The 14,135-nt window shown below is 43.0% G+C and overlaps 1 protein-coding gene across 1 annotated transcript in view; it reads right to left on the bottom strand.

Annotated features, from left to right (window-relative positions):
• The window catches only part of SHANK2 (SH3 and multiple ankyrin repeat domains 2), a 164,907-nt gene that overhangs the window by 102,888 nt on the left and 47,884 nt on the right, over positions 1–14,135 (bottom strand). Inside the window, exons 9-10 of the mRNA XM_053448763.1 lie at positions 13,178–13,255; positions 5,729–5,795 (exon numbers count right to left, since the gene is read on the bottom strand). Of these exons, the coding sequence (XP_053304738.1) occupies positions 5,729–5,795; positions 13,178–13,255 (145 nt within the window). The remainder of the gene's footprint in view (positions 1–5,728; positions 5,796–13,177; positions 13,256–14,135) is intronic.

The following is a 14,135-nucleotide window of genomic DNA, read 5'->3' as shown; positions in this document are numbered from 1 at the left end:
TAAATACATTCCACGCATAATTTGATTTGTTAGTTAATAATGAGCTAATGTTCAGAGGAGAACTAAGAGGTTGATCTGTAAGGCGATTCCCCCAATCTTCAAGGTACCATGAAGTCCGGATCACCGGGAGTCTATGATACCCGTGGCCCCAAACTGTGCTTCAGGTACCAAACTATAGCATAGGGGTACAGCCTAATACCATGATGTCATAGTTATAAACATGTTTATGTCAATGGTGAAACAATTTAGGAAGGGATTGTTTAATGTTTAAATAACCATATATTATCTAAATAAAAAAGTAATATCATAATATAAATATTAAAATAATAACAAAATCGAACAAACAATAAATATCTTACTTATATTTATTCCTTATAGTATATGTCATCATAGATAGGGTTCTGCTGAAGTGCTGTTGAACCCAGCCACCTAAATCCTGATATTATGGACGTTTAAAATGCAAGGCTATTTTTTTGGTTTGTTTGGGGTTTTTTTGGGGGGGGGGGTTATTTTGTTTTTTTTATTATCAGAATTCAAAGAGAACCTGAGCACAAATTCCAAACAAATTGCATCAATGTAACCACAAGTAACACAACTTGAATCCTTTTTTTCAGCACAAAATCCGTGCATCGCCTAAAGAGAAATATCACACAAATGTCAACTCCGTTTGACCTCAAAAAGCTTCCAGCCGCCATCACGACAGACAGGAAAGAAAGCTAAAGTGGCAACGACTGAAGCATTCAAACGCTTAGCAATCCCATAAGCCACACATTTCAGTCCCGTTGCAGACGGATACATTACTTGGAACGTTTGCTGCTCTCTCCTCCTATTTTGCAGAAATAAGCAATGGCTTCCTTAAGGATACCATCTTCCAAACACGGCCGTTACAGATTTTTCATAGCCGCTGAGGCCGGCTAATAAAATAAAACCCATGTAAACAGAGAAGAGCACGTAACCTCATTATGGTTTAAACGAGGCGATATTTCAGAGCGCAAATTGCAGAACGGGGATCCCAAAACATATTTTACGGCACTCAGACCATCCCACTCATGTAATGTGTTTCGGGGAGAGCGGCTGCCTCCCTGCCGGATGGAACTAATTTCTTTCTGAAGCATTTATAATTTTAGAAACATTTTTAAAATGATTATACGCAAAAAAAACAACCCAAAACACACAATGTATTTTGAAGACACCCAGAGTCGCGCACGCTCCCTTCCATGTATAATTATGCAGGGACAGCGGATCTCTGGCTGGAAACCTAGCAACAGTATCCAGGAATTTTGTTAGTCTGCTAATCAGTGACACAAACTCACATAAATACACACACACATACACACACAGAGCTCACACACACACACACACACACACAGAGCTCACACACACACATATACACAGAGCTCACACACACAGAGCTCACACACACACACACACACACAGAGCTTGCACACACAGAGCTCTCACACACACACACACACACATACACACACAGAGCTCACACATACACACACACACACACACACACAGAGCTCACACACATATACACACACACATAGCTCACACATACACACACAGGGCTCACACACACACACAGAGCTCACATATACACACACAGAGCTCTCTCTCTCACACACACACACACATACACACATACACACAGCGCTCACACACAAAGAGCTCTCTCTCACACACACAGAGCTCACACAAAGAGAGCTCTCACACACACAGCTCACACACACATACACACACAGGGTTCACACACATACACACACAGAGCTCACACATACACATACACACACAGAGCTCTCTCTCTCACACACACACACACAGCGCTCACACACACATTCACACACACAGAGCCCACACACATATACACACACAGAGCTCACACACACTCACACACAGAGCTCTCTCTCTCACACACACAGAGCTCACACACACACAGCTCTCTCTCACACACACACACGCAGAGAGAGCTCACACACACACAGAGCTCACACACACACAGCTCTCTCTCACACACACACACACACGCAGAGAGAGCTCACACACACACAGAGCTCACACACACACAGCTCTCTCTCACACACACACACACGCAGAGAGAGCTCACTCACACACAGCGCTCACACACACACATTCACACACACATATACACACACAGAGCTCACTCACACACAGAGCTCACACAGGGACACAAAGCATCGTATTCTCTCTTTGGGGTCAGGATGGCGCAGACCAACCTTTCGTACAGGAAGGAGAACAGCCCATGTCAGTTAGTCCATCCGGACAAAATCACTACAGCGGAGGCCTCCAAAAATATTCACAATCAGGTTATCCAAGTCAAGAGATTATCATCGTATCACGTATCGAATCTCCGTAAGGAGAGCCGCGAGGGGAGCGCCGGTCGATCCTCGCCCGTTGTCCATCTTTTAGCAGCCATAGTAAAAGCTGTATTTAGCACATGCTTCAAACCCTCTGTGCTCTTTTACTCGCAGACAGCTGTACGGCAGATACAAACAGGAACGGATTAACTTTTGCTATTCACGAATGGTTTTAATCCATCGCATCCCCCTCTCGGTAATAATAATAATAAAAAATAAACAAAAACGCAAAAATCGAAGAGTTTCAACTCATCGATGTGAAGCAACACAGAGTCCTGATCAAGCAACGTTTGGGATTATTGACGTAATAATATTCTAATAAATATTACGAAGGGATGGATGAAGTCGATGTAACATTATTTCTGATTGTGTTTATAAATCATACAAACTAATTGATAAGGCATGCTGTGAAAATATTATAACACGCTACTGTTAGAAAGTTTGGGGTCACTGAGCTGTTTTCATGGAAAACAAGGACATTTCTGGCTGCAATAAATTGCAAAAGGGTTTCCTAATCATCAATTAGCCTTTTAAACTTAAACTTGGATCAGCAAACAAAATGTGCCATTGGAACACAGGAGTTATGGAAGTGATAAAGGGCCATTGGAACACAGGAGTGATGGGAGTGATAAGGGGCCATCGGAACACAGGAGTGATGGGAGTGATAAGGGGCCATCGGAACACAGGAGTGATGGGAGTGATAAAGGGCCATTATAACACAGGAGTGATGGGAGTGATAAAGGGCCATTGGAACACAGGAGTGATGGGAGTGATAAAGGGCCATTGGAACACAGGAGTGATAAAGGGCCATTGTAACACAGGAGTGATAAAGGGCCATTGGAACACAGGAGTTATGGAAGTGATAAAGGGCCATTGGAACACAGGAGTGATGGGAGTGATAAGGGGCCATCGGAACACAGGAGTGATGGGAGTGATAAGGGGCCATCGGAACACAGGAGTGATGGGAGTGATAAAGGGCCATTAGAACACAGGAGTGATGGGAGTGATAAAGGGCCATTGGAACACAGGAGTGATGGGAGTGATAAAGGGCCATTGGAACACAGGAGTGATAAAGGGCCATTGTAACACAGGAGTGATAAAGGGCCATTGGAACACAGGAGTGATAAAGGGCCATTGGAGCACAGGAGTGATGGGAGTGATAAAGGGCCATTAGAACACAGGAGTGATGGGAGTGATAAAGGGCCATTGGAACACAGGAGTGATGGGGGTGATAAAGGGCCATTGGAACACAGGAGTGATGGGAGTGATTAAGGGCCTCTGTACACCTATGAAGAGATTCCATTAAACATCAGCCGTTTCCAGCTACAATAGTCATTTACAGCATTAACCCCGTCTGCGCCCATTCATGTTATTTTAATGGACACAATTTGCTTTTCTTTCAAAAACAAGCAACTTTCTGGGTGACCCCAAGCACAATAGTGTATGCTGGAAAAAGGGGGCTGCGATGATAAGAATTAAAAGTAGATTCTATATTAGATGAAGGTTGGACAATTTAATTAGACATCTATCTTATTATACGAATAAGGAAACCTGCGCTTAATAATAAAAAATACCCTACAATAAAAAGTATTGTATAAAAAATTGTATATTTATTCAAACCCCTTGTAACTAGCGTTGTCAGAATAGCCAGTGGCCATCCGGAGAACAATCAACAGCGTTGGATTATTTTTTTAATCTTATTTCACCTGCAAGCGAGTAAATATCAATAAAATGCCTTGCTCTGGGAATAATAATGGAAAGCCCTGAATTAATAATTTCTTCATCTATCCTGTTTAATGTATAAGTAATATATGGAGCATGGAATATACGGGCATCAGCGGTATAAGGGCAGGGCAGTACAGCCTAGGCAGTATAGGTGGGTATATAGGGTGGGCTCCGGTTTGCCAACTGGGTGGTAACCGTGGCCTCTGGGGTCCAGTCAGACCTGTACCGGCCATCTGGCACACCAGGCATAAGGCCGGTGACCCTCTGGCCTTAAAGTGCCAGGGCTGGTTCTCGGTAAGGTTGTCCGATCAGCTTTCTGTACATCTTGTAATCACAGCCGATATACCTTACGACCGGTCAGATTTATAAACTAACAAGCGTTCTCCGTTCGAATCATTTGCTGTTTATTCCACCCCAACGTGTGTCCCTATAGCTCGCATGCGGCCGGCAGCCCCCCAGTCCAGCCTGGCTACTGCATTAATCTCATGTCATCCTGTAAGCTGATGATCCAGCAACTATTCTTTAATGCCTGGAGATCATTATTAAAAAAAAGCCAAGTAAACGTTTTCTATACGTTGCGATCGTTGCGGAGACGCGGATCCGTGGAGACCGGAGCTGAAGCAGCTCCAGCAAATCACACAGAATCCTCTGGCGCGGAGAGGACGGAATACGGTTTAGCCTTCAATTGTTGTCAAGATTCTGCAGAGTACAATTTTTCCATTTAAACCATTAAGGCCAGAAGCCCCAGCGCACCAAACGTCCTGCCGGCATCACAATCATTCTTACATCACATAGAAAAATCCGCCATTGGAGAACACTCTTTACAATTTTTTTAAATGTGCGTCTCAAATACCCCCTAATGATGTGCTTATTGTGCAATTATTTGGTAGTTGGCTGGATAAGCGAAAAGCCACATTAATTAAAGTATCAAACAGAGAGTCGATCAGAGGTCCAACTCGGAAATTTGCCCCCGCTAACTTGTATTTGCACTTTTAGATTCAGTAAACCATGAGTTTATTGATGAGTTTATTTAGGAGTAAAATTCACACCCCACAGCAACAAAAATAAAAATAGGCATTAATTAAAAGAAAATAATGTTTTAATGAACAGCGGACCCACAGACCCCCCCTGTTAAACCACAGCAATAATCCCCCTATGGGATTCATTAGTTAACCTATGCCATTTACCCCATGGGGGGATGAGGGGTTAAAAGTTAATAATCTATGGGAGGTACATCATATGCCCTTGCCTCATCTCCCATTCTTTGCCCCTCCGGTTACACAATATAATGCCCATGGGGGGGGGCACAGAACCAACTCATACCCTTGTCTCCTTCCCATTGGGATGAGAGAGGCTAAACTGCCATTAACCTTTTGGAACAAAGTCAACTTCTTAGTGAATAGACCCAGTTGTAAGAAACATCTTGAGAACCATGGCTAGGTCCACCAAATGAATACATCCATGCCAAGAAGCGTCTTCATCTTGTTGCGGAAGCTTATTGCTCAGGATAATGTCACCGAGACCCTTTTTATTGGAGCATTTTTTACTTTCCTAAGACCCTGCATGTTGAGAAGAGGTTAACAAAGACGTGAAAATAATTACGAAAAAGGTGCTTCACTCACCAATATCTGTTTCCTTGTGGTTTTTAATAAACTCGGCAAGCTCGAAATTCCCAGCAATTATCGCAACCTGAAAAAAAAAAAACAATGCATATATAAAAAATAATTAGGCAACAGCCTGGGATTTATGGCAGATTCGCGAAAGCGAATGTGAAGGACAGGCAAACGCAAAGAGGAAAGGTAACAGCAGGCGCCAAGCGGCCCAACAAGATGGAAAAAGATCCGACGCTCTGAGCCCATCGCGTTCCTGCCGTGCAATTGCCATAGCAACCACGATTGCTCCACTTTTAGCACTTTATGGATAAATCCTTTTCATTCCGAATGAGCCAGTAAATAAATTCTCTATGATTGGGAGCGAGGTTGAACTTCATCCTTAATTACTATGTTACTATCTGTCAAAGCAGACAAAGTTAATTCTGTTCACGCTGTGACCATTATGTAATTATACGTAACAATTATAACCATGAAAGAACATATGACATGGAGACCCTCAGGAAGAAGAAATGTATCCTTCAATTGCTTTGGAACGTCGAAATCCCCGGAGCTTACATCGGCCGCTGGTGTTTTATAAACCCCATAGTAGGCCTTTGCTAGTTTTCTTTTCAGCCTAGTAAATAATTTGATATTCTGATGACTTCTTCCCATTGTAAAAGTCCACAAGCGCTAATCAAGGCTCGTTGACGGAGCTTCTATCGGCGAAGGCTTTGAATCGTTTGCTAATGAGACATCTGAATGAGCCGCAGCCTGCGATATCCGAAAGGAAAAAAAAACAGCTCGACAAAGCCAAACGCTGAAATGGGGGAAAAATCAAACAAACAGCTGCTTGGAGCCGTTTCGTCCTGAAGACCAATTTACAGTTCTGCGGTGCCGGTTCCTAAGTTTTATTCTTGGAACAAAAGACTTAATATAGATGGGAAAGGGAACGTGGAAACTCTGAAGTGCGTGCTCGCCCCTACGAGAACACCCCAGTTACTAATAGCCGCCATACGATGACTTTTTTCTACTCTTTTTTCCGGTATAGCTATTAAATCAGCATGTAAGTGGAATCCTTTGGCGTTCCGTGTTTGAAGAAGAGACCTCTAGGTTGGCTGAGACTGCTTTCTTCACCTGGGTCTTTATGTAAGTTAAGTATTGCTTCTCCATAGAGAACTCTTCTAGAGCAACTGTAGGGGTGACCACTAATAGGAAAAGGTAATATAAGGGGTACAAGCCCCATGGAAGTTTAGATTAGTTACAAGGAGGCAGTCTAAATGAGTGTAAGCTTCTAACGCCATTAAAGTGGTGAAACGTCCTATCTAGAGTCATCAAAAGAGTTCTTGCATCCAAATCTCGAAAGCAACGTTTTTATCGGGGGGATGCGAAATGTTCTCGACAGGCCCAAAAATTTGCAGCAATTAAAGAACGCAAGCCCACCATTATTTCTGTATAATGACAGAAGAGTGACCCTGCAATAGGGTATACTTAAAAGACAGACATAACCTTAAAAACCCATTAATGGGATCTTCTTCCAGAGATCGAGTCTTTTACTTTCCATACATAGACCTAGACTCTCTTAATAATAACCGTCAGCCATCTCTGAAGTTGTGGGAGTATATTGCGCAGCGCCAGAAAACTATTGTATTTAATCCCTGTGGGTGGCAGAGAAGGTGGTCTCACCATGTACAGTATACCAGATACCAGAGAAGGTGGTCTCGCCATGCACAGTATACCAGGTGCCAGAGAAGGTGGTCTCACCATGTACAGTATACCAGGTGCCAGAGAAGGTGGTCTCACCATGCACAGTATACCAGGTGCCAGAGAAGGTGGTCTCACCATGTACCGTATACCAGGTGCCAGAGAAGGTGGTCTCACCATGTACAGTATACCAGGTGCCAGAGAAGGTGGTCTCACCATGTACCACATACCAGGTGCCAGAGAAGGTGGTCTCACCATGTACCGTATACCAGGTACCAGAGAAGGTGGTCTTGTCATGTACAGTATACTAGGTACCAGAGAAGGTGGTCTTACCATGTACCGTATACCAGGTACCAGACAAGGTGGTCTCACGGGGCACAGTATACCAGGTGCCAGAGAAGGTGGTCTCACCATGTACAGTATACCAGGTGCCAGAGAAGGTGGTCTCACAGGACACAATATACCAGGTGCCAGAGAAGGTGGTCTCACAGGACATAATATACCACTGGTCACACCTAAGGCTGTGGATGAATTACAATGTATTCTAGACAACATTAGAATTATAACCCTGAACAGACGCTACCTTGATTGAACTCCAACTCCCATTACCCTAGCCATTTTTGCTCGCTGAGGATCATAACCCAGCAATATTTGGTTAACCACTTTCATCACAATCAGAAAAGTACACTGAGGTTCCAGAACCACTGGCAATCTAACAATTTACATTCCAAATGAGTATACAACCCATGGTGTCATATATATCAATCCGGTGCACAAATTGTTAATAGACAACAGTAACAGAAAGAAAAGATATATACAATCACTAAACAACCTAAAAAAAGCGCTCTAAGTGTAATATATAATCGGCAGGTACAGACGAGTACTGGATGGCTTTAAAATTCACAGAATAATTATTGCTATCGACAAAATCTTCCCTTGTGAACCAAAATTCAAACAAAATCTGCCATTAAAATCTCAAAATTAGATTCAATACGCATTGTAATAACCCACAAAGACAGCGCAGTACGATTATAAATAGTATAGGTGGGAAGAAGGCAGGCAACAGAGAATTACACGAAACCAGGCACACACAAAAAAAGTAATGATTATAATGAAAGTCAACAAAAATCATACATTTAATGAAAGTGAATGAACATGAACGGCAGCTTTTTAAAAGAAAATGAAATAAAATCTGGAAGATGCATTAAGAAAAAACAGACCTGTTCTTAACTTCTTCCCAACCAACAGCTAGCTTAGAGAGATCCGCAGAAACTGCAGCCCACACATTGCGTAATTCAGAGAGAAGACATGCAGCGGTAACGGGGACGATGGATGAGCACCGGATTGTCAAAGGCACAGCAGCACATCCCAACGCACTTGTGTTCCGTCATCAATTCTTAACAAACCTTTCATTCTAGACTCACATTTGGGGAGAGGGGGGGGGGAGAGGACCAGTTTAAATTCAGAGGACACTGTTCCTACATTGATGTCCACGTTAGCGATAGAACCTGGATTCCCAGGGGGGTTTAACCCATCATCGGCTTTAAGATAATACCGAGATCTCTTTTTTTCTAGACCAGTAGGTAACAAGGCACATCTTCGCTGGCTTGCTACAATGTAACACTTACATGCAAGTTCTGATCCCCCTTTCGGATGCATTCTAAGCACAGTTTTTCTGGGCAGCAATAATAATTACCTTTTCACCAAGTTCTGGCTCATAGGGTGCATCTCCTCCAAGACTATTTCTTGTCTCTGGTATCCTCCTCCAAAATAGATTCTAGACCTGCTGCAGCTATTGAGTGATTTGCCAATAATGGCCCGCTTACTTATTAAAAAAAAAAAATCTCTTAGCAACCATTTCTTAGATCTTAATGTTTAGCTCCACCAAATATGATTCATTATTCCATCTGTGCTTCAACAGCGAGAAAACGGCGCTCTTAAAATAGTTTTCAGATGTCAGGTATGGTCAGCACCGGGAGCGTTCTGGAGGCCGGGGGGCGCTCTGGACCCCATAGTGCTTTAGATAAGAAAGATAAGATTGTGTACAGCAAATCAGCAGAAGACATGGCAGACATAGGAGTCGGGCCAGCTAACCGGTCTTGTCTGGGAATGGTATCGACAGGCTTCATAATCCCATTGTATACGATCACCATTCCGCTTTGACAATATTATCATTTAGTATGACTGAAATTGTTTGCCCAAAAGTTCTGTGCATCTCATTCATCATTGTTTATCATTCTTTTAATTGTCCAAGCGATGTCTAGAATGTATTCTGGGTAACGTGACAGGCCTCCCTTTTCCTTGGGATTTTTGTCAAGGATCTTGGCTGTAACCACAGTCTTCTAGGGTAAATGAAGTCCAGGACACATCCAGCTCAGCTTCAATGTTTATTTTAAAGGAATAAACAGCAGCAGTTGTAAGCAGAATAACAGTCTTTGCTTAGGACAAAACAGGTCACAAGTTACCATCAATATGGCTTTGCAGAGAGAAAACCACCCCTCGGTTCATCAGCTCTCCTAGCTGGCTTAACAGTGGCTTCCTCTCTGAATCAGGCTCAGTTCCTTTTACCCTCTGCCTGCTAATTAATCAACCACAGGTGAGCTGCTACTTAGTCCACACCTGTGGAGCTCCTGTCCAGAATGCACACTCTGGACTGGATCAATACAGCAATTAGTGCTGTTGGAGCGCTGGGCCCACCCTGCTCTTCCAGATGTTTGTAGTCAAACATCTTTCCCTGGGACATATTTTAAGGCAGACTACTATTGACCAAGGCTGGTCTAATATACCTGCCATCTACCACTTTACCAGACCTTGTGTCACAGTATCTATAGCAAAATCTTCAATTTAAGATTACTTTTTTATGTATTATTTTTTTCTAGCTAATCCTGTTATCAAATATGCTAATATTGGATCAGTTTCACTAAAAATGGTCGATTTGCGATAAAGTTAATTTTAATAAGTATACATTCATTCGCTCAGAGTTTGGTGCGATGAACACATTCAGCTACCTGCCTCCTCTGATGCACACTTAACCTAAAATGTACTTTTGCATCCTTGAGTTGCAGGGAAGCGCTCTAATTTCATAAGGAGCGGAGAGAGACTGTAACAAGCTAATATGGTAATTAAAGAGATCCTTCAAGAGACCAGCAATGCAAATCTGTCTCACTTAACAGATGGTGCGTTGAACTGGTCAGAAATACAAATAAAGTGAAGTGTCAAAGATCTCCCAAAAGATCAAAGATTAATTACTCATTCAATTCAATGGCATAAAACTGAAGATCAATTAGCCTTTTAAACTTAAACTTGGATCAGCGAACACAACGTGCCATTGGAACACAGGAGTGATGGGAGTGATAAAGGGCCATTGGAACACAGGAGTGATGGGAGTGATAAAGGGCCAGTGGAACACAGGAGTGATGGGAGTGATAAAGGGCCATTGGAACACAGGAGTGATGGGAGTGATAAAGGGCCAGTGAAACACAGGAGTGATGGGAGTGATAAAGGGCCACTGGAACACAGGAGTGATGGGAGTGATAAAGGGCTAGTGAAACACAGGAGTGATGGGAGTGATAAAGGGTCTCTGTACACGTATGAAGAGATTCCATTAAAAATCAGCCGTTTCAAGCTACAATAGTCATTTACAACATTAACCCCGTCTGCTCTGGATTTCTGATCCATATGAATAAATTTGCATTTCTTTAAAAAAAAAGGACATTTCTAAGTGACCCCAAACATTTGAATGGTAGTGTTTATAAAATACTGAACAAGCTTTCTAAGGGTTAAATCACTGCTTCTTGTAAGGTATATGTTTATAGTGTTGCATTACTTTTGTTTCACAACACACACCATTCTCTGAACTTGACATTAATTGAAATACCCCGTGTGAAAGAAAAAGCATAGCCATTCCAATCATTAATTTATTTCTAACTCCTGTTAGCAATTGCTTTATATGAGTTATGGTTTCTATAACATTTGTTCTACATCTCCAACCAAAGCTAGGCCAAGCACTGTTAACCCATTGGACTCAAGCCTAAACAATCCTAAAGAAATAATGTTTCTTGAACAAATAAAAGAAACGGCTCCAGTAAACCTACGTTCTGAGCTTTAAACGTTCTATGTTCTATTTGTTCCCAGAGCTTGTGCCGGTTCTTTAAAGGCGTTGTATCAAAGTAAAAGCTCTCTGAATGTGTTCTATGTTGACTTTTGAAGATAGGTGAAGTACCTGGGAGGACATTTTTTTTTCTTCTCTCAAACAGCAGGAATTGGCCTTTGAAACCTGGACTGCTTTCAAGCGTGGGAATAGACTTGTACGATCATGGAAATGTTTGCTCTGTAATGGTACGAGTGAGCCAACGCTCGCTTCAGCTTCCCGTCCCAATGCACTGGGAAAAAGAAACATGCCGTATCCAGGAGCCAAACAGACAGTTTTACGTGCCAGGGAGATATTCATCCATACCGATCGATATAATAGCACAAAAAGATAGGAGCCAAACCTAAAACTATAGCAGTCAGGATAACCCAGCTCCTTCTGGAGGTTCATGTCTGCCATGGAACAAGCTTTTTGGTATCGTATACACCTAGTTTTGCTTAACGTGAAATAAATGGATCAGATATGGCAACAAGATCAGTTAAGCTTCAATATGCCAAATTTTATAGGGACCACTGAAAATTCCTTAGAACCCGTTCTGTTTTCTTGCGAGGTTAACACTCTTTTTTGTCATACATCATAAACATTGAAGAACTTGGCTACTCTTCCTAATAAAGGATATATTTGTCCCGCAGACCAAGACGGACCACATTCCAAGAGTTGGGCGAAATCTATCCACTTATAGAGATTGATGGCTGACAGGCAGGATGATTTAATTCCAAGCGCTTGCGTTGCCACAGAGTTAGAAGAAAGCCCCCAGCCAACGAAGCCACCTCCTGCGTTCCCAACTGAATCAAAAGTTGTCACATTGGGGAGAGAAGAGGTTTGTTACCTGGGAAACAAGCTCCAGATAGAAGGGGGCAAACGAGCCGTCAGATCACTGGGGAAAAAAAGGGGGCCCGAAAGAAAATTCTGCTCTGCTGCCAAACTCCGTGCATATTTTATCAAGCTCATGTTGCGTTGCTCCAAGCAACTAAAGAGGTGATGGGGACAGAAGGAGGGGAACCGCTTTTAGCAGATGAGCCGGGTTCTGCTGGCTTTGCTGATGTTTTTTGGGGATACTGAGTTCGTCTGATCCCCCTTGCAGCTTGAATATTAAATGCATGCCTGACACAGCACACGACGGCCGTTCTGATGCAGGCATTCGTGTTTTAAAAACCAAAAGAGAACTGCTGCATCTCCGAGACCATAAATCGAAGCCCGGGGGGGGGGGGACACACAAAGCTGTTCCTTTGTTTTTCTCCACATTGATGAGTCAGTGAGGACGGTTAAAAGAGCTAGACCTTATTAACATTGACGCTCCCAGCGGGGCAAGAGATTTACCACTAAGAAGCAGGTTCTCCAGGAAAATGACCAGATCAACAATGGTCACTTTTGGCCGCGCAGCAGGAGACCCTTTTGAGAAGCTAAAGGGGATGATGTGACCAGCGCTGGCACCTGCAGGGTTCTGAAATGGAATACTGTTGCAATATTGCGTCCCCTCGTTCCGCTACATTCTTCTTCAACATAAAAACACACAATGTTCTTCTTTCACGTAACAGCTTTAGAAATAAAGGAAATCTTTCCCAGCGGAGCAAAGGGTGGCAAAAGAAAACCTACGGCTTTCATAACGCAAAGCTGGGATTTCTTACCTGGAATGGAGATTGACTATTGTAGTTTTTTATTTCCTTGTTAGCCCCTCTGAAAAGCAGAACACGGGCACAGCCGTCCTGTAATACAAAGGGAATAAGTGTCATTTGCATAGAAATTGTCATGTAACGAACGAGCGCTTAAGGCAATGTGTGAAGTCTGAGCTTTCTTTCGTGGGTATTGTATAGAATGTCTAAGCAGGCAGGTATGAATGGAAATTGGGGGGGGGGAAACAATGTTCAAGTACAAAAAAGTATATTAAAGTTAAATGTGTGTATATATGATATTCTAGGGCCTTCCACCAATGGCTGGCGGTTAATTTACAATATGAACAAAGAGAGGACAATATTAACCCCTTAACAACAAAGCCCGTACATGTACGGGCTCAAAATGCGTTGTTTTCAATGGCTTTTGGGACTGCCCATTGTCCTTAAGGGGTTAAAGGGACGTTCCAGCCATCATATAGACTTTAATGTATATGATGATAGCTGCACGGTCCCTTTAAGTTTTCATGGCAGACCCCCCCTGGCTTTGACCACCAGCTATTTTGCGTGTTGATGATGTGTCCAGCCAAACACATCTCCATGCATGCGATGAACTCCCCTCCAGCCAGTGCTGGCTCTGGGAATGCTGCAGACCCCCATGCACATGCGTGGCAATCGCTCCCATAGATTTCAATTAGAAGGGCTGCGACCGAGCTGCAGCTTCTCGGGAAAGTGTTCCATTTTTCATTTTGTAGAATGCTTAGTAAAGTACTCAGAGAGGGTAAGGGTTCCTCACAAAGTCCTTTAATATGCGTTTCCCTTTTGCCGGGGGTGTCGGTGACATTAAACTGTCTCTTTAAGTGCAGAGTGCGGCGTGAGACCGATCCGTTGTGAATGTGGCTGAACTTACATCTCGAAACAAAATCGCAAAATAGGCCAGCAGCTCGGAGAAAGCGAGGCTTAGCATCGGGGAATT

The sequence above is a fragment of the Spea bombifrons genome, chromosome 10, assembly GCF_027358695.1.
Source record: "Spea bombifrons isolate aSpeBom1 chromosome 10, aSpeBom1.2.pri, whole genome shotgun sequence".
NCBI classification, from domain to species: Eukaryota; Metazoa; Chordata; class Amphibia; order Anura; family Pelobatidae; genus Spea; species Spea bombifrons.
This window is presented reverse-complemented; position numbering and strand designations above follow the sequence as displayed.